At 47.5% G+C, this 24,689-nt stretch overlaps 1 protein-coding gene across 1 annotated transcript in view; it reads left to right on the top strand.

The window, feature by feature from the left end:
* Window positions 1–23,932, top strand: part of GSK3B (glycogen synthase kinase 3 beta) — a gene marked incomplete in the record, with an annotated part of 82,219 nt that extends 58,287 nt beyond the window's left edge. Inside the window, 4 exon segments of the mRNA XM_073617512.1 lie at window positions 4,664–4,759; window positions 9,110–9,314; window positions 15,545–15,643; window positions 19,669–23,932. Of these exon segments, the coding sequence (XP_073473613.1) occupies window positions 4,664–4,759; window positions 9,110–9,314; window positions 15,545–15,643; window positions 19,669–19,736 (468 nt within the window).
* Between the last annotated feature and the right edge of the window lie 757 nt (window positions 23,933–24,689).

Consider the following 24,689-nt stretch of genomic DNA (forward strand, 5'->3'; position numbering starts at 1 on the left):
GGCCGTAAAACCCCATTCTTAAACCATTTTACCACCCCCCCCTCCAACCACACTCCCTCTTCACCTGCAGAGGCAGCGTCCAGGGGGGTGTACTCCTCCCGTGACACTTTGCTTCGGCAAGAATTGCACCCCCTGTCTCTTTCGAGGGAACAGGGCAGCTTTGCAACCACACCACAACTGCATACAGCGCATAGTGCAGGCTGCAAAGGGTTAAAGTAGGCAGTGAGGAGGTGATCCAAAAAAAAAAAAAAAAACTCCTCAACGCCTTTCAAATGCTCTCTAAACAGTGATTTGAACATGGATCTCTTTTCAAAGAGCATTATTAGATAATCCCGATGTGTTTGGTCCCTCTGGTTTAGTTTATTTTATTTATTGGATGTGGTGCTTCCTCAGCAAAACCAACGTGTTTCATCTAACAAAGTGCCCTCTACGGTTTATTCCCAATCTCTCTCAATGCTTTTATTTCTATTCTTCAGTTAACTAATAACGTGTTGGCTGTCTTTTAACACATTTTCAATAAATTTATTTGGATCCTCTTATCTTTTGTTCTGGTGCCCCTTCCAAATATGCAAGTCTTTTTATTTTTTCTGGTAACCTGCTGGGGTACCCATTGGATAGGGCTGGCCTTGTCTGTTGTGAGGAGCCTAACTACCTTGTTTAACCCCTTCCTGACCGCGCTAGATTTACTGCTGCATTGTGGGCCGGCTGTGCAAAATCACGTTTGTGTGTGTATATATGTGTTTCCCATTCACACCTGAGACCTTGTAACACTAACGAGTCGCATGACAGCGGGGAGGATATTTTTTTTTTTTTATATTTAAATTTTTTATATTTGCTGGGCATACTTTTATGACTTGACTAGATGGTGCGTTGGGAAGGCGCGGCGCTGTGCAATCCTCCTGCTGTGTTGGGTGAAATCATCGTCTTGCTCTAGGGGTGCGGCTCATTGTGGTGTCGCGTTGAATCCGTTCCCCTTCACTGGCTCCGTGTTTTCCATGTCTGTGCCGCGTCCTCTCTCTCTCTCCCACTGGAGATTGATTGACCCACTTTTTCCGAGTCGCTGACCTCTGTAAGCTGTTAGTGGTGAATGTCTTGAAGGCTGGCAGTCAGGAGATTTTATGGCACGTCATACACATTATACACATTACCTGTTACTGTTGGGATGAGTTGTCAATATTTGGGTGAGTGATCCTTCTCTTTTTTTTTTTTTTTTATCGTAAAACTAAAAAAGGCCGCTAAATATATGTTTGGGCTCGTTCACATGTGAGCTTGGGAGTGCTAAAATCCCATGGTTGCACCGCGCTTTTGCCGCCCCAACCATTACTCCCTTTAGCAGCGGCCAGGGGTGTACACATGAAAGGAGCAGGACGCGTTCACCCCAGCCTGGCCATCAGGGTTTAGTGATAAACCTCTATGACTAAGCCCCCCCCCCCCCGTTTGGTGGGGCGAACTGTGTCAGGGGGGTGTGGCTGGTGGAGCAGCGATGGCTGAGGCCATAGACTCAACGAGCATCGGACCAGTTGCTTGGCGTCCTTCTCCTTTCATGCTGACACTCCTGAATTAGTGATGTCGGACGCCCGCTCCCTTATTTTGAGTACCGGCATGGACATCTCTTTGAGCGGCGCTGCACGTGTTCTCAGGTCGTGGGAGTGTACACACGTTTCAATACTTTGCTTCAGATTTCAGTTGTGCCTCTCGTCCTCCATGGAAGCTGTGCCTGTTTGGCTCCTTCTCACATCTTGGTACTGCACACAGTCTGAGCGCAGGCAGCACAGCTCCTCTCCCCCTCCCTCCTCGCACAGCTCCTCTCCCCCTCCCTCCCTCACACATAACAGCTCCTCTCCCCCTCCCTCCCTCACACATAACAGCTCCTCTCCCCCTCTCTGCTCGCACAGCACAGCTCCTCTCCCCCTCCCTCCCTCACACAGAACAGCTCCTCTCCCCCTCTCTTCTCGCACAGCACAGCTCCTCTCCCCCTCCCTCCCTCTCACAGAACAGCTCCTCTCCCCCTCCCTCCCTCTCACAGCACAGCTCCTCTCCCCCTCCCTCCCTCTCACAGCACAGCTCCTCTCCCCCTCCCTCCCTCACACAGCACAGCTCCTCTCCCCCTCCCTCCCTCACACAGCACAGCTCCTCTCCCCCTTCCTCCCTCACACAGCACAGCTCCTCTCCCCCTCCCTCCCTCACACAGCACAGCTCCTCTCCCCCTCCCTCCCTCGCACAGCTCCTCTCCCCCTCCCTCCCTCCCTCCCACCCTCCCTCGCACAGCTCCTCTCCCCCTCCCTCCCTCACACAGCACAGCTCCTCTCCCCCTCCTTCCCTCACACAGCACAGCTCCTCTCCCCCTCCCTCCCTCACACAGCACAGCTCCCCTCCCTCTCTCGCACAGCTCCCCTCCCTCTCTCGCACAACACAGCTCCTCTCCCCCTCCCTCCCTCGCACAGCTCCTCTCCCCCTCCCTCCCTCGCACAGCTCCTCTCCCCCTCCCTCCCTCGCACAGCTCCTCTCCCCCTCCCTCCCTCGCACAGCTCCTCTCCCCCTCCCTCCCTCGCACAGCTCCTCTCCCCCTCCCTTCCTCCCTCACACACACAGCACAGCTCCTCTCCCCCTCCCTCCCTCCCTCACACACACAGCACAGCTCCTCTCCCCTTCCCTCCCTCCCTCACACACACAGCACAGCTCCCCTCCCTCCCTCGCACAGCTCCCCTCCCTCCCTCGCACAGCTCCCCTCCCTCTCTCGCACAGCTCCCCTCCCTCCCTCGCACAGCTCCTCTCCCCCTCCCTCCCTCGCACAGCTCCTCTCCCCCTCCCTCCCTCACACAGCTCCTCTCCCCCTCCCTCCCTCGCACAGCTCCTCTCCCCCTGATTCCCTCGCACAGCTCCTCTCCCCCTCCCTCCCTCCCTCGCACAGCTCCTCTCCCCCTCCCTCCCTCCCTCGCACAGCTCCTCTCCCCCTCCCTCCCTCCCTCGCACAGCTCCTCTCCCCCTCCCTCCCTCCCTCCCTCGCACAGCTCCTCTCCCCCTCCCTCCCTCCCTCGCACAGCTCCTCTCCCCCTCCCTCCCTCCCTCGCACAGCTCCTCTCCCCCTCCCTCCCTCCCTCGCACAGCTCCTCTCCCCCTCCCTCCCTCCCTCGCACAGCTCCTCTCCCCCTCCCTCCCTCCCTCCCTCGCACAGCTCCTCTCCCCCTCCCTCCCTCCCTCGCACAGCTCCTCTCCCCCTCCCTCCCTCCCTCGCACAGCTCCTCTCCCCCTCCCTCCCTCCCTCGCACAGCTCCTCTCCCCCTCCCTCCCTCCCTCGCACAGCTCCTCTCCCCCTCCCTCCCTCCCTCCCTCGCACAGCTCCTCTCCCCCTCCCTCCCTCGCACAGCTCCTCTCCCCCTCCCTCCCTCGCACAGCTCCTCTCCCCCTCCCTCCCTCCCTCGCACAGCTCCTCTCCCCCTCCCTCCCTCCCTCGCACAGCTCCTCTCCCCCTCCCTCCCTCCCTCGCACAGCTCCTCTCCCCCTCCCTCCCTCGCACAGCACAGCTCCTCTCCCCCTCCTTCCCTCACACAGCACAGCTCCTCTCCCCCTCCCTCCCTCTCACAGCTCCTCTCCCCCTCCCTCCCTCGCACAGCACAGCTCCTCTCCCCCTCCCTCCCTCGCACAGCACAGCTCCTCTCCCCCTCCCTCCCTCGCACAGCACAGCTCCTCTCCCCCTCCCTCCCTCGCACAGCACAGCTCCTCTCCCCCTCCCTCCCTCGCACAGCTCCTCTCCCCCTCCCTCCCTCCCTCGCACAGCTCCTCTCCCCCTCCCTCCCTCCCTCGCACAGCTCCTCTCCCCCTCCCTCCCTCCCTCGCACAGCTCCTCTCCCCCTCCCTCCCTCCCTCGCACAGCTCCTCTCCCCCTCCCTCCCTCCCTCGCACAGCTCCTCTCCCCCTCCCTCGCACAGCTCCTCTCCCCCTCCCTCCCTCGCACAGCACAGCTCCTCTCCCCCTCCTTCCCTCACACAGCACAGCTCCTCTCCCCCTCCCTCCCTCTCACAGCTCCTCTCCCCCTCCCTCCCTCGCACAGCACAGCTCCTCTCCCCCTCCCTCCCTCGCACAGCACAGCTCCTCTCCCCCTCCCTCCCTCGCACAGCACAGCTCCTCTCCCCCTCCCTCCCTCGCACAGCACAGCTCCTCGCCCCCTCCTTCCCTCGCACAGCTCAGATCAATTCTCTTACAGACAGCCTCTACCTGCACATTGTGTAGCTGCACAGCCGTTTTTATCTGAGAACTTCACAGGTCAGAGCTACACAGTGTGCAGATAGAGGCTGTCTGTAAGAGAATTGATCTAAACTGTGTGAGAGGAAGAGGGAGGGGGGAGAGCAGACAGCCCAGACCTGACGACATTCAAACAGAGAATGAAAGGAGTTGGATCCCGACAAGATTGTCGGCAGAGAAGACTGTAGCCCCTCCCACATGCATTTACTTTGATTTTAACAGAAAGGTCTGGATGGGCAGTTCATAGATCAGATGGTGTTCATATGCCTGTAACTTATGAGAATGGGTCTTTCTATCTGATTGTGGAGCCTCCCCCCAGTCCTGTGATGGGGGGGGGGGGGGGGGGGGGGACTGGAAATATTCAAGCAGCATTCCCTGAAGAAGATTATTCTAACCCAGCCGTCCTTTTATATTTTTGCAGGTCCTGGGCACACCGACAAGGGAGCAGATCCGAGAAATGAACCCCAACTACACAGAGTTCAAGTTCCCCCAGATAAAGGCACACCCCTGGACTAAGGTGAGAGCTGCACACCATCTCCTGTCTGGTCTTCTCATACATATCCTGTGTGCAAGAAACACATACCCACGCATGTATACAGGAAGAGGCCTGCCTGGTACCCTTCTGAAGTCTAACTCCAACCTAAAACTGATATTCCAGTTTTGCATGTTTTCCAGCAAGCTAGATTCCTATCTCCATTATAATTCACAGTTCTGACTAATCTCCTTGATATTTTCTGCATATGATGGGGGGAAGCTGGGGTCTTACTGTGTCCCCTTAGATGGCTTGTAGGGCTAAATTCTAATTGTTTGGAGTCCCCCCAATTGCATGCACCCTCCTTTTGCTTGTTCTAATTTCATCTGCTGCAATTTTGGCCCTAAAATATTGTCAGTTTTAAATAGGACCAAGCATCAGCCAGGATATCCAGTTCAGGTTCACCATTTAGCAGGTAATCGTAGTCAGCAACAAGGAAAGATGAAAGCTTATTGATTGGTCTAGTCCAGAGGTCTCCAAACTTTCTAAACAAAGGGCCAGTTTACTGTCCTCCACTGACACCAGCGATGGGGCACCATTTATCCCACTGACACCAGCGATGGGGCACCATTTCTCCCACTGACGCCCAAATCATTTCTCCCACTGATGTCCAAGATGGGGCACCATTTCTCCCACTCACACCAGCGATGGGGCACCATTTCTCCCACTGACGCCCAAGTCATTTCTCCCAAATCATTTCTCCCACTGATGTCCAAGATGGGGCACCATTTCTCCCACTGACACCAGCGATGGGGCACCATTTCTCCCACTGACACCAGCGATGGGGCACCATTTCTCCCACTGACACCAGCGATGGGGCACCATTTCTCCCACTGACACCAGCGATGGGGCACCATTTCTCCCACTGACACCAGCGATGGGGCACCATTTCTCCCACTGACACCAGCGATGGGGCACCATTTCTCCCACTGACACCAGCGATGGGGCACCATTTCTCCCACTGACACCAGCGATGGGGCACCATTTCTCCCACTGACACCAGCGATGGGGCACCATTTCTCCCACTGACACCAGCGATGGGGCACCATTTCTCCCACTGACGCCCAAGATGGGGCACTATCACTTCCCCTAATACCACAGATAAGACATTGTTTACTCCTACTGGCCATGGTTCAGCCCCCCTAAAGACTAAAGGACAGTAAACTGGCCCTTTGTTTAGAAAGTTTGGAGACCTCTGTTCTATATGATTGAGTTAGATGGAAAATAGGTAGGTAGATCATGCCATGATGCACACAAGGAAGAAGGGGAAGCATTTTACTACTGGTATTCTTCCTATGTGGTCCACATTGGACCTCATGATTTAGCTGTGAACTCCATATTAATGGCCATGGTTTTTGGAATCAGAGTTTAGGTAAGTTCAGATACAGTGCCTTGTAAAAGTATTCACACCCCTTAAAATTTTCCACATTTTGTCATGTTGCAACGAAAAACTTAAATGTATTTTATTGGGATTTTATGTGATAGACCAACACAAAGTGGCTCATAATTGTGAAGTGGAAGGAAAATAATAAATGATACAAATATGTGAAAAGTGTGTGTGTGGGAGGGCATTTGTAATTCAACCCCCGGAGTCAATACTTTGTAGAACCCCATTTCTCTGCAATTACAGCTGCAAGTCTTTTTGGGGATGTCTCTACCAGCTTTGCACATCTAGAGAGGGACATTTTTGCCCATTCTTCTATGCAAAATATCTCAAGCTCTGTCAGATTGGATGGAGAGCGTCTGTGAACAGCAATTTTCAAGTCTTCCAACAGATTCTCAATGTGATTTAGGTCTGGACTGTGACAGGGCCATTCTAATACATGAATATGCTTTGATCTAAACCATTCCATTGTAGCTCTGGCTGGATGTTTCGGGTCTTTGTCCTGCAGGAAGGTGAACCTCCGCCCCAGTCTCAAGTCTTTTGTAGACTCTAACAGGTTTTCTTCTAAGATTGTCCTGTATTTGTCTCCATCCATCTTCCCATCAACTCTGACCAGCTTCCCTGTCCCTGCTAAAGAAAACATCCCCACCACATGATGCTGCCACCACCATGTTTCACGGTGGGGATGGTGTGTTCAGGGTGATGTGCAGTGTTAGTTTTCCCCACACATAGCGTTTTGCTTTTAGGCCATAAAGTTGAATTTTGGTCTCATGTGACCAGAGCACCTTCTTCCTTGTAATCTTGGGGTCTATGGACCTCAACTCGCATGAAAGTCGGACCAAAGTAGTACAGGGACTACTTTGAAGTCGTTGAGACTTGAAGTCGCACAGATATGAACGGTACTCATTGGAAATCATGGGGTACGACTTGTCATGCGACTTTGCAGTCCCAAGACAAGTCGCACAAGTGTGAAGGGAGGGGGCTTAGGGGAATCAGAGTAAAAGGGGCTGAATTCAAATGCCCCCCACACTTTTCACATATTTATTTGCAAAGAATTTGGAAAACCATTTATCATTTTCCTTCCACTTCACAATTATGTGCCACTTTGTGTTGGTCTATCACTTAAAACCCCAATAAAATAGATTTATGTTTTTGGTTGTAATGTGACAAAATGTGGAAAATTTCAAGGGGTGTGAATACTTTTTCAAGGCACTGTAGGTGTAATGGTCAGTTGGCCACGAACTTCTAGCCATGTTAGTCTATAATGCCTCGTTCACATTGGGGATATTACAGCGCACATTCTGTGCAGCCGGTGCCCCCCCAATCGAATAGTGCCTGCGCAGGATGGAGCCGCACTTCAGCTGATTTGCCGATCAGCAGGAGTGACGTGACCAGGGCGCCAAGCGCACATCGTAGGAGGCATCTCTCGATGGGAGAAACCATTTCACGGCCACAATTGAAACCTATACAAACAGCGGGGGAGAGACCGTAGTTCTCACATTGTGCGTCACTGTTGCGGGGCGGCTTTACAGTGTGCTGATGGTCCGGTTCTGTCTGTGTTGCAGGGTGGGTTTGCTGTGTTGAACGGCCCGGTTTTGTCTCTGTGAAAGGGCGGGTTGCAACACGCACAAAACCAGATCTTCAACACACCCACAAGCCGCCCTCCAGCAGCAGTGATGCACAATCTGAGAACTACGGTCTCCCCCCGCTGTTTGTATAGGTTTTAATTGTGCGTGTGAAATGGTATCTCCCATCCAAAGATACCTCTTACTATGTGCCCATATGTCCTGGTTACGTCAGCCCAGCTGATCGGCAAATCAGCTGTTGTGCTGTTCCATACGGCGCATGCGCCGTACATACCAGGCACTTCTAAACAGAACACAGGTCCTATTCATTTCAATTTGGACACAGCGACTGCACGGGCATAGCCGCCGCTTCCAATTTGACAAACGCACACTGGTGCTTGCATTCATGGCTGTGTATACCCGGTGCGGATGTCAGATTGGGAGCTGCCGCTGTGTCCCAGTTCACATGAATAGGACTGCTTCTGCATTGAGATGCACTCAACCACCTGAGCGGGCAAACACGGCCTTGGCACGGGTGAATGCTGTAGTACGCCTGTATGAAGGAGGCCTTACTGTGCAGAATCCATTATGGAAAAGATCAGAGGTATAATCCTGGTGTCACCACCCCCCTAATTGACACTCTGTAGGAAGTACAGTGGAACCTTGGTTTACGAGTAACGCGGTTAACGAGCCTTTTAAAAGACTAGCAACTTTTTTTTTTTTTTTTTTTTTTTAAATTCTGACTCGGTTTGTGAGTGGTGTCTCGCAAAACCAGCATAGTTTAAGCTAATAGGGTGTGCAGTACCACATTTAGCCAGAGGTGCGGGGGGCATCAGTGACACTCGGAACGGTTCGGAGCCGTTCGGAAATACTCCTTTCCTGAGTGTTTCCGAGGCTTTCCGAGTTCAGCTGAGCTGTCCCCAAGTATTTCCGAGGCTCTCCGGCACCCCCCTCCACCTCTGGCCACATGCGGTATTGCATGCAATAGAAGTTAATGCGGAACGAATTATCTTCATTTCCATTGACTTCTATGGGGAAACTCGCTTTGATATGCAAGTGCTTTGGATTACAAGCATTCTCCTGGAACAGATATTGCTCGTAATCCACGGTTCCACTGTATAGGGACATGCATTCTAGAGGAGGGGTACAGAAGATCAGCTGACTGCAGAGCTCACAGGTAAGTCTAGAAGTCTGTCCCGAGGTCATGGACAGCAGTAGAGAAGGACCAACCCCCATAAAAAAAACATTGTGTTGGAGTTGCACTGTAATGCTCATGTTTTTCACCAGCTGCAGTCTCTTTTCACTCATTTCATCCACCCTGCGACAGGGGCTTGGCAGCCTTCACACTTAGATCCGTTTTCTCTTTTCTTTTTTTTATCTTTAAAGGGTTGTGTATTTTTGCAGGTCTTCAGGGCTCGTACGCCACCAGAGGCGATTGCGCTGTGCAGCCGGCTACTGGAATATACCCCCACCGCCCGCCTCACCCCCTTGGATGCCTGCGCACACTCCTTCTTCGATGAGCTCCGGGACCCCAACCCCAAGCTTCCCAATGGCCGTGACTTTCCTGCACTCTTCAACTTTACCACTCAAGGTAATGCCGTCTTCTCCGGAGCAGGGGAGCGGGCACTGGCCTTGACATCGCATGTGACAAGTGTCCAGAGTCAGGAACCATTGGCTGCAAAGAAAGAAAAAAGGGGAGGTCACATGATAATCACACTGGCAGCTGTCACTGCCTTGGTCCCAAAGTCTCACGGGATACCCCCCCCCCCCCCATTGTTTCCCAATTCATCAGTTCGATTCCTTAATCAGTACTGGTTAGTATGTTTGTGAAAATCAGAAGAGGAATAAATTATAATGGGATCTTTTTTTCTTTTTTATATGTAAAAATGTTAAAATCCAACTCCACCATATAAAATAATTTTAAAGGGGTTGTAAACCCTCGAGGTTTGCATTCTATGCATTAAGGTGAAAAACTTCCTGTGATGCAGCTGCCCCCCCCCATAGCCCCCCTTTTTTTTACTTACCTGAACCCGGTCTTTCCAGCGATGGGGTCGAGCACACCAGCGCCAGCCTGGTGTCTTGTGTCCTGATTGGATAGATTGATAGCAGCGCAGCCATTGGCTCCCGCTGCTGTCAATCAAATCCAATGACGCGGGGACGAGTCCTGCTGTCTGTGTCATTGGATACTACAGCAGGACACGGGAGCGCGCCCGCACATGTGCTCCGAGGGAGAGCGGCTCTCCAATGGGGCATTCGAGAAGAAGAGGAGCCAGGAACGCCGCTGAGGGACCCCAGAAGAGGAGGAATAGGGGCCACTCTGTGCAAAACGAACTGCACAGAGGAGGTAAGCAAAGATGTTTGTTTTAAAAGAAAAAAAAAAAAACTTTAGTTATCCTTTAAATAGAAATGAAGCCGGGGGGGGGGGGGGGGGGTGTAAAAATAAAAAAAAAAAAACATTGCCGCAACCCTGCAGCTTCACCGTTCTGTGATCCAGCGCTGCTTTTCTTTGGTTTAAATGGCAGTCAGCATCATTCAATCCCCCCCATGAGCCCTGGTTGTAGTGGAACTGCATTCTGGGAGTGCGACGACATGCCAGCCTAGGTTACAGTGCTGTGAAAAAGTATTTGCCCCCCTTCCTGATTTTATTTGTTTGCATATTTGTCACACTTAAATGATTCAGCTCATCAAACAAATGTTGTTATTGCACAAAGATAACCCAGGTAAATACAAAATGCAGTTTTTAAAGGATGATTTCATTTATTAGGGAGGAAAAAGCTGTCCAGACCTGCCTGGCCCTACGTAAAAAAGTAATTGCCCCTCTAAAACTAATAACTGGAAAACTTTCTGTTAACCATTTCAGCCCCGGACAGTTTTACCCCCTTAATGACCAGGTCATTTTTTGTGATATGGCACTGGGTTATTTTAACTGATAATTGCGCGGTCTTTTGGTGTTTTTTTTTTTTTTTTTTTTTTTTTTTGCGGTTTTTATTTTTTGCTCTGTGATAGACCGCCATTCTACCTCTCCTACGAATGATCGCGGGTGGCCGGCGGCCACCGGAGCCGCTGGTTGGCAGGTCTCCGATAGAGCTTGCCCCAGACCCAGGAAGAGGAAACAACGTACAGGTACGTTGTTTCGCGCTGCCCTGCCACAGATGTATGTACGGTACGGAATAACTGGTTGTGCCACCCTTGGTGGTAACAACTGCAGAGGAGCATTTACGATAACTGGCAACGAGTCTTTCACATCGCTGGGGAGGAATTTTGGCCCACTCTTCTTTGCAGAATTGTTTTAATTCAGTCACATTGGAGGGTTTTCCAGCATGAACGGCCTGTTTAAGGTCTTGTCACAGCATCTCAATCGGATTGACTAGGCCACACTGAAATCTTCATTTTGTTTTTTGGAAGCCATTCAGAGGTGGACTTGCTGGTGTGTTTTGGATCATTGTCCTGCTGTATAACCAAAGTGTGCTTGAGGCCAGGAACTGATGGCCGGACATTTTCCTTCAGGATTTTCTGGTAGAACGCAGAATTCATGGTTCCATCAATGATGGCAGGTTGTCCAGCCCCAGACCATTACGCTACCACCACCACGTTTCACTGTTGGTATGATGTTCTTTCTATGAAATACTTTGTTCGTTTTATGCCAGATGTAACGGGACGCACACCTTCCAAAAAGTTCAACTTTTGTCTCGTCAGTCCACAGAATATTTGCCCAAAAGTCTGGGGGATAATCCAGATGTTTTTTGGCAAATGTGAGATGAGCCTATTTTTGTGTTATTTTTGGTCAGCAGTTTAGATGTTCTGGGTTCTTTTATGACCTCCTGGATGCGTTGTCATCATGCTCTTGGAGTCTTTTTGGTTGGCCGACCACTCCTGGGAAGGTTCACCACTGTTCCAAGTTTTCTCCATTGATGGATAATGGCGCTCACCGTGGTTGACTGGAGTCCTAAACCCTTAAAAATGGCTTTGTAACCCTTTCCAGACTGATACATGGCAATTACTTTGTTTTTCATCTGTTCTTGAATTTCTTTAGATCGCGGCAGGATGAGTTGCTTTTTGGGATCTTTTAGCGTGCTTTATTTTGCCAGGCAGCTTCTATTTAAAGTAGTAAATTAAGTAAACCCTCCTATCCTTATTTTATCAAAGGAAGCTGCCATCTTGGCCTCTGTTTAATCTTTAGCTGCCATGATGCTGCATATGTGATCAGGTATGACGCCAGACATTGGATGGTTTGACCGTTTGGTTGAGAGCACAACCAATGTGACAGTTGCATTCCCGGCAAATGTGACTGTTTTGAAACTCTTAGGGCTAGTTTACACTTCCTTCAAAACATGGCTTCGGACACCCTTTGTTAAAGCTCTCTGAATTCCAGTCAAAGCTCCTGTCAATAAATAAAATGGTTAGCTTACAGTCCTGTTTACACCTTGCTTTTTCTTGGTGCTTGGATGAGTCTTCGGTGGGGCTTGGATGAGTCTTCGATTGGGGCTTGGATGAGTCTTCGATTGGGGCTTGGATGAGTCTTCGATTGGGGCTTGGATGAGTCTTCGATTGGGGCTTGGATGAGTCTTCGATTGGGGCTTGGATGAGTCTTCGATTGGGGCTTGGATGAGTCTTCGATTGGGGCTTGGATGAGTCTTCGATTGGGCCTTGGATGAGTCTTCGATTGGGCCTTGGATGAGTCTTCGATTGGGCCTTGGATGAGTCTTCGATTGGGCCTTGGATGAGTCTTCGATTGGGCCTTGGATGAGTCTTCGATTGGGCCTTGGATGAGTCTTCGATTGGGCCTTGGATGAGTCTTCGATTGGGCCTTGGATGAGTCTTCGATTGGGCCTTGGATGAGTCTTCGATTGGGCCTTGGATGAGTCTTCGATTGGGCCTTGGATGAGGCTTCGATTGGGGCTTGGATGAGGCTTCGATTGGGGCTTGGATGAGGCTTCGATTGGGGCTTGGATGAGGCTTCGATTGGGGCTTGGATGAGGCTTCGATTGGGGCTTGGATGAGGCTTCGATTGGGGCTTGGATGAGGCTTCGATTGGGGCGTGGATGAGGCTTCGATTGGGGCGTGGATGAGGCTTCGATTGGGGCGTGGATGAGGCTTCGATTGGGGCGTGGATGAGGCTTCGATTGGGGCGTGGATGAGGCTTCGATTGGGGCGTGGATGAGGCTTCGATTGGGGCGTGGATGAGGCTTCGATTGGGGCGTGGATGAGGCTTCGATTGGGGCGTGGATGAGGCTTCGATTGGGGCGTGGATGAGGCTTCGATTGGGGCGTGGATGAGGCTTCGATTGGGGCTTGGATGAGGCTTCGATTGGGGCTTGGATGAGGCTTCGATTGGGGCTTGGATGAGGCTTCGATTGGGGCTTGGATGAGGCTTCGAGTGGGGCTTGGATGAGGCTACGATTGGGGCTTGGATTGGGGCTTGGATTGGGGCATGGATTGGGGCATGGATTGGGGCATGGATTGGGGCATGGATTGGGGCTTGGATTGGGGCTTGGATTGGGGCTTGGATTGGGGCTTGGATGAGGCTTGGATTGGGGCTTGGATTGGGGCTTGGATGAGGCTTCGATTGGGGCTTGGATGAGGCTTCGATTGGGGCTTGGATGAGGCTTCGATTGGGGCTTGGATGAGGCTTCGATTGGGGCTTGGATGAGGCTTCGATTGGGGCTTGGATGAGGCTTCGAGTGGGGCTTGGATGAGGCTTCGAGTGGGGCTTGGATGAGGCTTCGAGTGGGGCTTGGATGAGGCTTCGAGTGGGGCTTGGATGAGGCTTCGAGTGGGGCTTGGATGAGGCTTCGAGTGGGGCTTGGATGAGGCTTCGAGTGGGGCTTCGAGTGGGGCTTCGGATGAGGCTTGGATTGGGGCTTGGATTGGGGCTTGGATTGGGGCTTGGATTGGGGCTTGGATTGGGGCTTGGATTGGGGCTTGGATTGGGGCTTGGATTGGGGCTTGGATTGGGGCTTCGACTGGGGCTTCGACTGGGGCTTCGACTGGGGCTTCGACTGGGGCTTCGGTTGGGGCTTCGGTTGGGGCTTCGGTTGGGGCTTTGATTGGGGCTTCGGTGGGGCTTTGATTGGGGCTTCAAGCAAGCTTTACCATAGACTTCTATGGAGGCTTTGAAAACACTTTGAAGCACCACTAAAGCTACAGCCGACGCAAAACAAAAGCAAGGTGTATACAGGACTGTAAGCTAACCATTTTATTTAGTGACAGGAGCTTTGACTGGCATTCCAGAGAGCTTTAACACAGCATGTCCGAAGCCTTGTTTTGAAGCAAGTGTAAATGAGCCCTTAAGTTGATGGGTTTGCTTCCGCTTTAAGTGATTTCTTGATTCAACAGGTCTGGCAGTAATAAGGCCTGGGTGTGGCAAGTGAAATTTAACTCAACTTTCCAAAAATGTGATTAATCCCCAGTTCATTCGTGATTTAGCATGAAGGGGGCAATTCGTTTTTCACAAAGGGCCAAGCAGCCTTTTTCCCTTTTTAATAAATTTGTCATTTTAAATACTGCATTTTATATTTACTTATCTTTGTGTAGTAATAAAACTTGTTTGACAATCTGGATCATTTACGGGTGACAAATATGCACAGAAAAAAAAAAAATATCGGGAAGAGGGCAAATACTTTTTCACAGCACTGAAGTAATGATGGTTGTGGGCCAACATCGCCGCCAGTGGAGAAGAGGGAACCGCAACGTCACTGGACAGAGCAAAAGACTGCAGCCTCAATGGTACAGTATGCATAAAGTGTTTTTGTCAAGAGAGTCTCTCAATTTTCCCTGAATGGGCAATGTGACCGAGCCTCTCTAAAGGATATGTAAACGTTCGTCTTTTTTTTTTTTTTTTTTTAAACGTCATACCACCTTTGTGCAGTTGGTTTTGCACAGAGTGGCCCCCGATCCTCCTCTTCTGGGGTCCCTCGGCGGCGCTCCTGGCTCCTCCCCTTCTCGGGTCCACCAGTGGAAAAAGCGCTCCTCTTTGGGGCACCCATGCGGGCGCGCTCCCGTGTCCTGTTGCTGCCTTCATTGACACGGACAGCAGGACTCGGCTCCCGCGTCATTGCCTTTCACAGCAGCGGGAGCCAATGGCTGCACTGCTATCAATTTATCCAATCGGGACCCAAGACATCGGCTGAAGTGGGGTGTGCAGCTCCCCAGCGCAGGAACGATCGGGCTCAGGTAAGTAAAAAAAGGGGGGGGGCTCTGGGGGGGGCTGGTGCAATACAAGAGATTTTTCACCTCCAATGCATAGAATGCATTGAGGTGAAAAACCGTGAGGGTTTACAACCCCTTTAAACTATATTGACTTGTTTTAGATTGATGTGCACTTCTCTTAGAATAGTAGATGGGGAAATGTCTTCCTTTCTTAGCATAAGTCATCAGGGCATCAGGCCCAACAGTGATGGCCCTTACACGGTCCTTCGTTCTTTTACTCGTCTCCACTTACAAACAGAAAACTTGCGCTTACAGGAGCTCTCTCCTTGCCCTAAGGATACAAGAGCTACATGGTATGAGGAAGAGTGGAGCCCTCTTTTGGAAGTTTGGAGTACTTTTCAGTCTAGGTGGCCTTACAGACAGACGTTGGACCAAACTGAAGGCATTTATAACCCATTAGCAGCTAAGGGAGTCTTTGGCAAACCTCACAGAGCTGTAATAGGGGGACTGCGGCAGGTGTTTGTGTTGTGCAGGATTTTTCTAAAAGACCATTTCCCTTCTGGTTCCAAATACGCACGTTCTTGGGATCTCCAGATATGACCCTGCAAGGAAGTAGCTGCATATCCGTTGGAATCATTTTTCTCACTCTTTTTTTTTTTTTTTTCATTTACAGAACTGTCTAGCAACCCCTCGCTGTCATCTATACTCATCCCACCACATGCTCGAAACCAGGCCTCTGTGTCTACGCCCACGAACGCCACAGCGACATCAGGTGAGGACGCTCACATGTCGTCTCTTATCTTATCCTCTGTATTTCAGTCTTTTGTTACACAGCCAGGAATTGTTACAGTATCAAAACCGCCTAATAACAGGGAGAGAAATTATTTACCTATCATCTTGCATAAACGACACCACATCCCTTAGAAAATTATTGAAAAATTGAAAAAGGTGAATGGGATTTTAAAGGTGCCAAATATAGAACAAAATTACTTTTATAAAAGTAAAAATTTTATTTAACCAATAAAAACAGGACATACAAGAAGTAAATGTTGATTTTACAGTACTATTGTGCTAGCTGATTTCATCTCTACATGTTTCACCTCAGTATTGGCTTCTTCAGGAGGTCTAATCGATATCAGGCACAATGAGCGCTAGAAATAAAGTTTTGTTGAAATAACAGGGATGGCCTTTGTGTATAGTCCTTATGTCATGAGATGGCGCACTCTTTCCTAGGATATGTGTGAGAAAAAAAAGCATTTTATTACAGAAAATATTTACAATTTTTTTTTTCCCACCCAAAAGGGGAAGCTCCACTTGTTTGCCTCCTCCCCAGTTTTGGCACCTTTCGGGGGAAGCGGGTACCTGGTTTTGACAGGTACCTGCTACTACTTCCTGCTGACTTTGCTGCAGCAAACTCAGCCAGAGGTTTGCCCCCCCCCCCCTCCTCCTCCTCCTCCTCCTCCTCCTCCTCCTTCCCCCGCCGCCGGGCCATTCACAAAGCGCAGCATGCTTCACGCATGCATAGTAGGGAGCCCGGCTGTGAAGCCGCAAGCCTTCACTGCTGGATTCCCACAGCCGAGATCGCGGCAGCAGCACCCAAGAGCCGATCGAAAAATCGGCTGGGGTCAAGACACTGCTGGATTTGTGGACAGGTAAGTGTCCTTATATTAAAAGTCAGCAGTTACGGTATTTATAGCTGCTGACTTTCAATTTTTTCTGATGGAGCCTGGAGCTCCGCTTTAATGGGAAAAAAATTTGAAATTTATCAAAGAATTGATAACAATGTTTGCTATATATGTGTGAGAGATCACCATAAATAATATGGAGGAGATTTACTAAAACGGGTGCACACAGAATCTGGTGCAGCTGTGCATAGTAACCAATCAGCTTCCAGGTTTTATTTTTGAACAAGCTGAAGTTAGAAGATGATTGGTTAGTATGCAGAGCTTCACCTGATTCTGTGTGCACCAGTTTTAGTAAATCTCCCCCCCCCCCCCCCCCCCCCCCCCCTGCCGTGTGTCAGTTGATATACGTCTTTGCAATAAAAGTTTGCATGTGTGTTTGAAAGATATCAAGAATTTAAAGGATTGGGATTTTAAAGGTGCAGAAACGCAAAACAATGTTTTAAAAAAAATATTAATCCATGTCATTTTAAGGTCTATCAAATAAAATTGTTATATATATTTTTTTAAATTGTTTTGTTTCTGCTCCTTTCAAATCCCAATCCTTTAAATTCTTGATATACTATGCATATATATGGGATGTGATGCTAAATGACTCTCAGATGTCCAGCAAATAATATTTCTCATGTGTGTCGAAAGACTTGAAGGCTTATTAAATACCCAATGGCATGCTGCAATTCTAGAGAAACAGAACAGCGTGGTAGAAGACCTGGAGGTGTATGTGTAAGTGGTGTTGGCCCTGAATAGAATGAGAAAAATAGCAGCATGAGTGAAGACTTTGAGGTGAACGAGAGTGGAATTGGCATACAAGGGTGTTCTGGAATTGAGGAGAACCATTAGAAAAGACCTGGAGGTGCAAGTTATTGATGTCGGCCTTGAAGGAACTTTCATAGAAATGTAGCAGCGTGAGAAAAGACCTGGAGGTGTGAGTAGGTGGTTTTCCCTGTAAAGATTTTCTCAAGAAAGGGAACAGCATTGGAGAAGACTTGGGTGTGTGAAATTGGTGGTATCTTGGAAAGGCATTCTGTAGAAAAGGGAGAAACCATGAGCACCTCTGTCCTGGAGGTGTAATGGAGTGATATTGATCTGGAAAGTAAAATATAAAATTGTCCTTCGCGCTGGTGGATATTAAATGGTGAAGTGATCAAATGAAAAATAAATAGTGCTGTGCAAAATAAATACTAATATTGCCGCAAAATAAGGGTGTTCACACCAAACACTTAATGACTAAAATAAAATAAAAAATAAATTTCGCGCAATATTAAGTGAAAAATAAAAAATAAAAATATTAAGAATATAGTGTATATAAATATATTGTGGAACACTGTAGCAACAAAACGGACTTTTCACATAAATTGGAATGTATATCTTTTAAGGTTGCACATATGTTTTATTGCACAGTTTTTTGATTGTGGATTTTAGAAGACCATATACGATTTACATACTGGAAATATTTTTATGCACGAATTTTTATGCATTATGTCATTATCTATTTATGCATGCCAGTTATAGGGTGGTATGAGGAGTATTTCAGTATTTATTGCTATTTTAAGCCTCACTTTTTTGAGTAAAAGTAGCGATCATTATAGTATATAAGAGAGATTTTAACACTACCACCTAACAGACAACAGTGTTCCACAATATATTTATATACACTATATTCTTAATATTTTTATTTTTTATTTTTCACTTAATATTGCGCGAAATTTATTTTTTATTTTATATTGATCTGGAAAGGCTTCCTAGAGACCTGGAGGTGTAAGTGGTATTGGCCCGGAAAGGAGTTCTAGAGAAGTGGTACAGTAGAGGACAGGATTGTGTGAAAGTGGTTTCCTTGAAAGGCATTGTTGAGAAAGCAAGAACTTAAAGCCGATCCAGATGTGTGTGGGAGAAAGGGAGAACTATGAAAAATGATTCAGAGGTGTGTGGGCAGTGTTGACCTGGAAGGGCATGCTGCAGAATAGGAGAACTATGAGAGAAGACCCAGAAGAGTGAGTAAGTTGTGGTGGCCTGGAAAGATGTTCTAGACAAAGGGCGCAGTATAGGAGAAGACCTGGCGGTGAGTGAGGGTGTTGGCATCCTGAAACGGCATTCTGTAGAAAGGGAAAACCTAGAGGTGTGTGGAAATGGTATAGATCTGGGAGGGTGTTTTGGAGAAGGTGAGGACCATTGGAGAAGATCTAAAGGTGTGTGGGAGTGGTGTTGACAATGGTAGAGAGTGATGAGATTTGCCAGGAGCCGCACATCAAGTCAAGACCTCCGGGACACCTAAGCACTCTCTACCATTGCTTGAAGCATAGATGAGCTCCCTTCCCGGCCAGCACTCACAGCAGTGGGCACAGGACTTCATTAACCATACAGCCTGAGCGGCTCACACACATATCTTGGTTCGCAGTGGTGTTGACAAGGAAGAGCATTCTGGAGAACGAAAGAATCATGAGGGTAAACCTGAAGCTGTGTGGATTTGTTGTTGATCTTGAAAGGAATTTTAGAAAAAAGGATCAACGTGGGGGAAGCCCCGTCGTTGTTTGTAGGTTGTTTTAGCTTGTAAGGCCATTCTGGAGAAAAGGGAAACCGTAAGTCCTGGAGGTGTGAGTATGTAGTGTTGGCCTGGAAGGAAATACTAGAGAATGGAACGGCATAGACTCAGAGAAGTGTGAAAGTGATGGTTTTCTGGAGAAAGGGAGAACCATGAAAGAACTGGAGGTGTGTGGGTGTAATATAGGCCTTTGAGGGCATTTTTGAGAAAGTGAGAACCATAAGAGACGACCTAGAGGTATGTGGGAGTTGTGTTGACCTGGAAGGGTTCTCCAGAAAAGGAGAACCATAAGAGAAGACCTGGAAGTGTGAGTAAAGTGGCGTTTGTGCTGAAAAGGAGTTATAGGGAAGGAACAGCATGGGAGAGGACCTGGAGGTGTGTAAAGGTGGTAAGTGGTTTGAAGGTTCTACTTGGGTGACCAGAGACGAGATATAAGGATGTATCAGGCTGCTGAATGATTTTTCATGTTACAGTTAGTATTTATATCCTTTAAATGGGTTATTACTAGTGCAGGCATTGTACTTGTGTTCTGCCATCTCTTGGCCAATCTCCTCACCCATCTTCATTCTCTTCCAGATTCAAATGCTGGGGATCGCGGGCCGACCAACAATGCAGCGTCAGCATCAGCCTCCAACTCCTCCTGAGCCAATAGCAAAGCATGTTCTGCGCACGGGCGAGAAGGAAAACGGGCAAAGTAGCAAGAGGGTGGGGAATGAGAGATGGGGTGGAGCGCGCACACACCACACCCCTATCCCTGGACTCTCCCGCTAGACACTGGCCACATCTATCAAGGAAAAAATATATATATATACATAACTGTAAAGACACGCCATCCTGTCAATTTTAGTGGTTCAGTTTTTTTTTTATTATTATAATTATTATTATTGTTATTTAACCTTGTAAAATATCTATAAATACAGGTTTTTCTTTTTCCTTTTTTTTTTTTTTTAATTTTTTATTTTTTTTTAACTCGCTCCGTAGGAGTTTTCTGGGTGAGGGTGGAAGGGGCAGCAACGTCGGTTCCCCTCTTTCCTAGACAGGTGCTGGCCATCGTCATTTTTCCAGCACCCAGTCTATGTAATGAGAAGTCGCTGCCACGCTTACACCTTTTCAGACCCCCGTCAGTCCTTGCCCAGGGTTTTGGGCAGGCGGGACTGGCACGCCCTGGCACCATCTCCCTGAAATCTATTTTCGGAGTGCCTTATTGCGCAAGATACGTGCACCCTTCCACTGCGCAGTAACCCTGATGTCCATCCCAGGCGATGCTGATCTGCCAACACAGAGAGCGTGTAGCGGTCTGGGGGTGCTTGGGGCAGTCGGACCATTTTAGTGTTCGATGGCTGGATTTTTCACCTGTCTGAAGATTGCGTTTCTGTTCTAGATCAAGCCACATGGGGTTGCTGTACCATTCAGAATTAGCTTCAGCAATTTGCAGACCTCCAGTGCTACAAGTCCCTGACCCCCAGTAGCAACCCTTGACCGTGTTTATTTAAGTGAGGGTTCTGTTAAAGGTTGTCCAAGGAAGAATTAAATGCTTGTTTCACTTTTTCAGAGTCCGGTCTTGTTGTTGGGGTAAGTTCTACCATAGACACCCATTCACTTCTGTGTCTGTGGCCCCTCCACCCATTGGGGCCCGTTTGCTGAAAATAGCTCAGACCTCACGCAGCAGCCCATGTTAATTTAATTTTGAGGGGTGTACATTGTATCATGAGAGGCAAGAGTATAACCGTTGATTTTAACCATGGAACAGACAACACTTACCTCACCTGCATGGGGTGTCCACGGGCATTACGTCTGCGTCTCCTGGGACTGGCCGGCCAGCGCTGTGCGTTGCCCACTGCATCTGCTTCTGTTGTCTCCCTTGTATTAAAAATTTAGCTGGGAGCCCACAGCCACAGCCCCGCTGCTGTCATTTAGGTGAATTTGGGGCATCGGTCTAAGCTTCGCTGATGCAGTGACGTTATTGGGTTATAGGCAGAGTATGGCGGTATAGAGCGTCCTATGTGATACGTATGCTAGACATTTGTGGTGTCCTTGTCCTGCAGTGTGCTAAGCTGTTCTGTACTTTCTTTCCTCCTGTTGCTATCCTGGTAGACCTTGTTTTATTACTCCCACATGTGTCTGAGGCCCCCTGTCCTTCAGTACTCTTTGATGGGACCGTTGTGGATCATTTCTTCCACCTTTTATGGTTAATTTCTTCCACATTGGCTTCCATTTGTTAATATACATGTGGAAGTTTACAAACGACTGGGGTGGGCCTTTCCTATCGAAAAGCTTCTGGTGAAAGAGCATAACTATTGAACGTGATACAGTAGGTACTAGTCAACCTCTGAGAAATGGCAACACCTCTGCGGCGGCTTTTATCTATCAGAACGTCTGATCGGGCTCTGATCTGCATTGGTCAGACTTGAAGCCCCCTCACAAACTCTTGTGGCAGACCCATGGTGTGTATGTGAGCTGCTCAGGCTACAAGGAAAGTGTAGTCCTGTGAGTGCTGGCCGGGAAGGAGCCTGCCAAAGCTCCAGACAATGGTAGATAAGAGCTGAAGATCCTCAGGAGCCGCACATCAGAACAAGACCTGCTGTGTGTGAACAAGTGGCAGCCTCAGCCTGGCCACGCCGTCAACGTGTTTCACTCCGTCCACCAGAGCTTACTCATGGAGATGGAGCCAATGTGGAGCACACTTGTTTCTAAATGCACAATAATTTATTTAATTTTCCAGACTTGCATATTTTTGCAGGTTAACCATCTAACGTATCTTTTACGGCTTTGAACCCACACCAAATGTTAGTGGTGCCGACCTAGGCTCCTGTCTGTTCAGGTTCAGGGACTCTCACTTAAGAGTGAATGCTTTGAAAGAGCTTGTCTCAGTTCAGTGGCTGCAAGTGTGAAAACTGGGAACGCCACAGGAGCCACCTATACAGGAAAATTATGCTGTATCTGTAGTTAAAAAAAAAAAAAAAACAGCCTCAGCTCAGACTCCTTCCTGGCCATTTCCACGATGCATTTCGTCCAAAGACGAAACATGTCGGGGCATGGCCTGGACGGAGCCGGGGCATGGCCTGGACGGAGCCGGGGCATGGCCTGGACGGAGCCTGAGCTGAGGCTGTTTTTACTGGGTATTGCTGGATGTATGGCTCCTGGGGATGTTCCTTTTTTTCCATCTTTTCCAACTTTATCGCGTCTAGAATTGGCACAAAAGGTAAAGATTCCACCATCACATTGAGCAACAAAGCATACGTTCTTCGTCTATCTTGCTCTATCCCATTTTCTAATCCTCTGCTGTCGGCAAACTGCAGTTATTCATTTTCGTCCTGTTAAGCGTGTTTTGAAAATAGGCCTCTTCCGCCATGTTTTATAGTCGCTGTATCATTTTACACAATTGCTTCTCAAAAATGTTCCCCTGTTAGTTGCCGCCCAACAACTCTTGTTTGTTGGAAGGTGGTCCGTAGAAAGGTTCTAGTTGGCCATCTGCTTCCATCGAGGCATATTATAGGTTATTTAGAGACCGCCAGAAACTACCGTGACTTTAAGGCCGGGTTCACACATGTCTGGCTGCGGTTTGCAGCGGGGAGTCCGGTGTGGTTTTGTTCACCGATTTCAGGTGCGAATATTTACGTCAAATTCACGCCTAAACCACACCCAAAAATTGCACAGGACCCTTTTCAGAAATGGACCGTGGCCATCCCAGACATGTCGGGCTCCATTAAAAGCCGATCCGATTTACATGTTTTGCGAATCGGATGCAATTAAAAACGTGTCTGATTCGTATACATGTGAACCGAGCCTAAATATTTTTTTTTAAAACTGAATCAGATTTTGATAAAGTGAAACTGCTACAACGGTCCGCCAGTTCCGAAGCCCCCCCAGATCACCGTACTGTTTTATGAGCACACAGGGAGGGGTTGTAATATTTTGCAGCGGGAAGGTTGGGCTACAGGCAGTGTTGTCCACTATCAACAGATTTTATTGCTTTTTTTTTTCTCCTGTGCAAAATAAAAAAAAAAAAAAATATATATATATATATATATATATATATATATATATATATATATATATATATATACAAATTGCAATAATAATTTTATTTTTTATTTAATTTTTTTTTTTTTATTATTTTCAAGTCTTACGTGGGTTAGAAAGGGATGTGACGGCGACGTGCTTCAGAATGTAGCTTTCTGCCGTGATCGACTCCTCTATAGAATATATACATATATATATATATTTTTTGCTTCGCCTGTAATATCGCTTCGACGTGTGTTTTGTTTTTTTTTTTCTTTTTTTTCCCCGATGGACAGCTTGGCTAACGAACACAATTCAGCCAGGGGAACGTTCCATCAAAAACTATGTGTATAAAAAAAAAATGGGAATTAAAAAAAAAAAAAAAAAAGCAAAACAAAAAAAAGGCAAAATCTCCACAACTACAACTGGTAATCTCTGAAATATCGCATTCACGACAAAAAGAAAAAAGAGAAAAAAAAACAAAAAAAAAAAACAAAATGTGTATAACATTACTACTTGAATGCCTTTGTGACTGAAAGTTTGTTTTATTTTGATCTCCGCTGGGCCCCCCGAAAATCCCCCAGACAGCGTCGAGGTCCCATGTTTTTTCTTTTTTTTTTTTTTTTTTTTTTGTTTCCTTTTTTTTTGTTTTTTTAATTTTATGTCAGAATGTATGCCTGATGTCCTTTGCCCACCTTGCCTACTCCCCCCCCCCTCTCCCTACCCCCAATATCTCCTTTTCCTCTTTGTAAATACATTTTGTTCTGTGTGACACAATTCCGGAAATAGTTACCTGGTATATGTAATTTGCATTAAATAAAAAAGAAGAGAAAAAGTAGGTTTTAGTCTGGAAATGAAATAATAAAAAAAAACACAAAAATATAAAAAACCGACAAATGTGAGGAGTGAAATGATTGATAAAATGTATGGATTTGACGATGATTGGAGTTTCTTACGATTGATAAGCCAGATGACCGTCTTCAATCTACAGCAGCCTTTCTCAACCATTTTTTTTAACCTTGAGGAACCCTTGAAGTAACTTTCTGGTGTCAGGGAAGCCCTGCTAATAATTATATGTACTAGTGGTGCACCGAAATGAAAATTCTAGATCGAAAACCAAAAATTCAGGATGCTCTTGGCCGAAAACCGAAACCCAAATGGACAGTTTTTTTTAACAAAAATATATATTTCTTATATATAATTGTATTTTTTATTTTTTAATTAATATCATGAATTGAATATTTATTTTTGGACATTATTGGAACCTTTTTCTTCTATTTTCAAACCGCAGATAACACTCTATTTTCGGCTGATAGTTTTCGGCAGTCATTATCAGCACCTTTTTTATTTATTTTTTTTTGTATTTTTTAATTTTTTATATATATATATATAGATATATATATATAGAGATATATATATATCTATATATATATATATATATATATCTATATATATAGATATATATATCTATATCTATATCTATATATATATATATCGGCAACACGCTGATAACCCTATTTTCGCTCTGCTATATCGGTGCATCCCTAATGTCTACAGCTCACAGTACATTTGTGCGATGTTCCCATTTACAAAGA

Source organism: Aquarana catesbeiana, linkage group LG02, assembly GCF_042186555.1.
Source record: "Aquarana catesbeiana isolate 2022-GZ linkage group LG02, ASM4218655v1, whole genome shotgun sequence".
Taxonomy (NCBI): domain Eukaryota; kingdom Metazoa; phylum Chordata; class Amphibia; order Anura; family Ranidae; genus Aquarana; species Aquarana catesbeiana.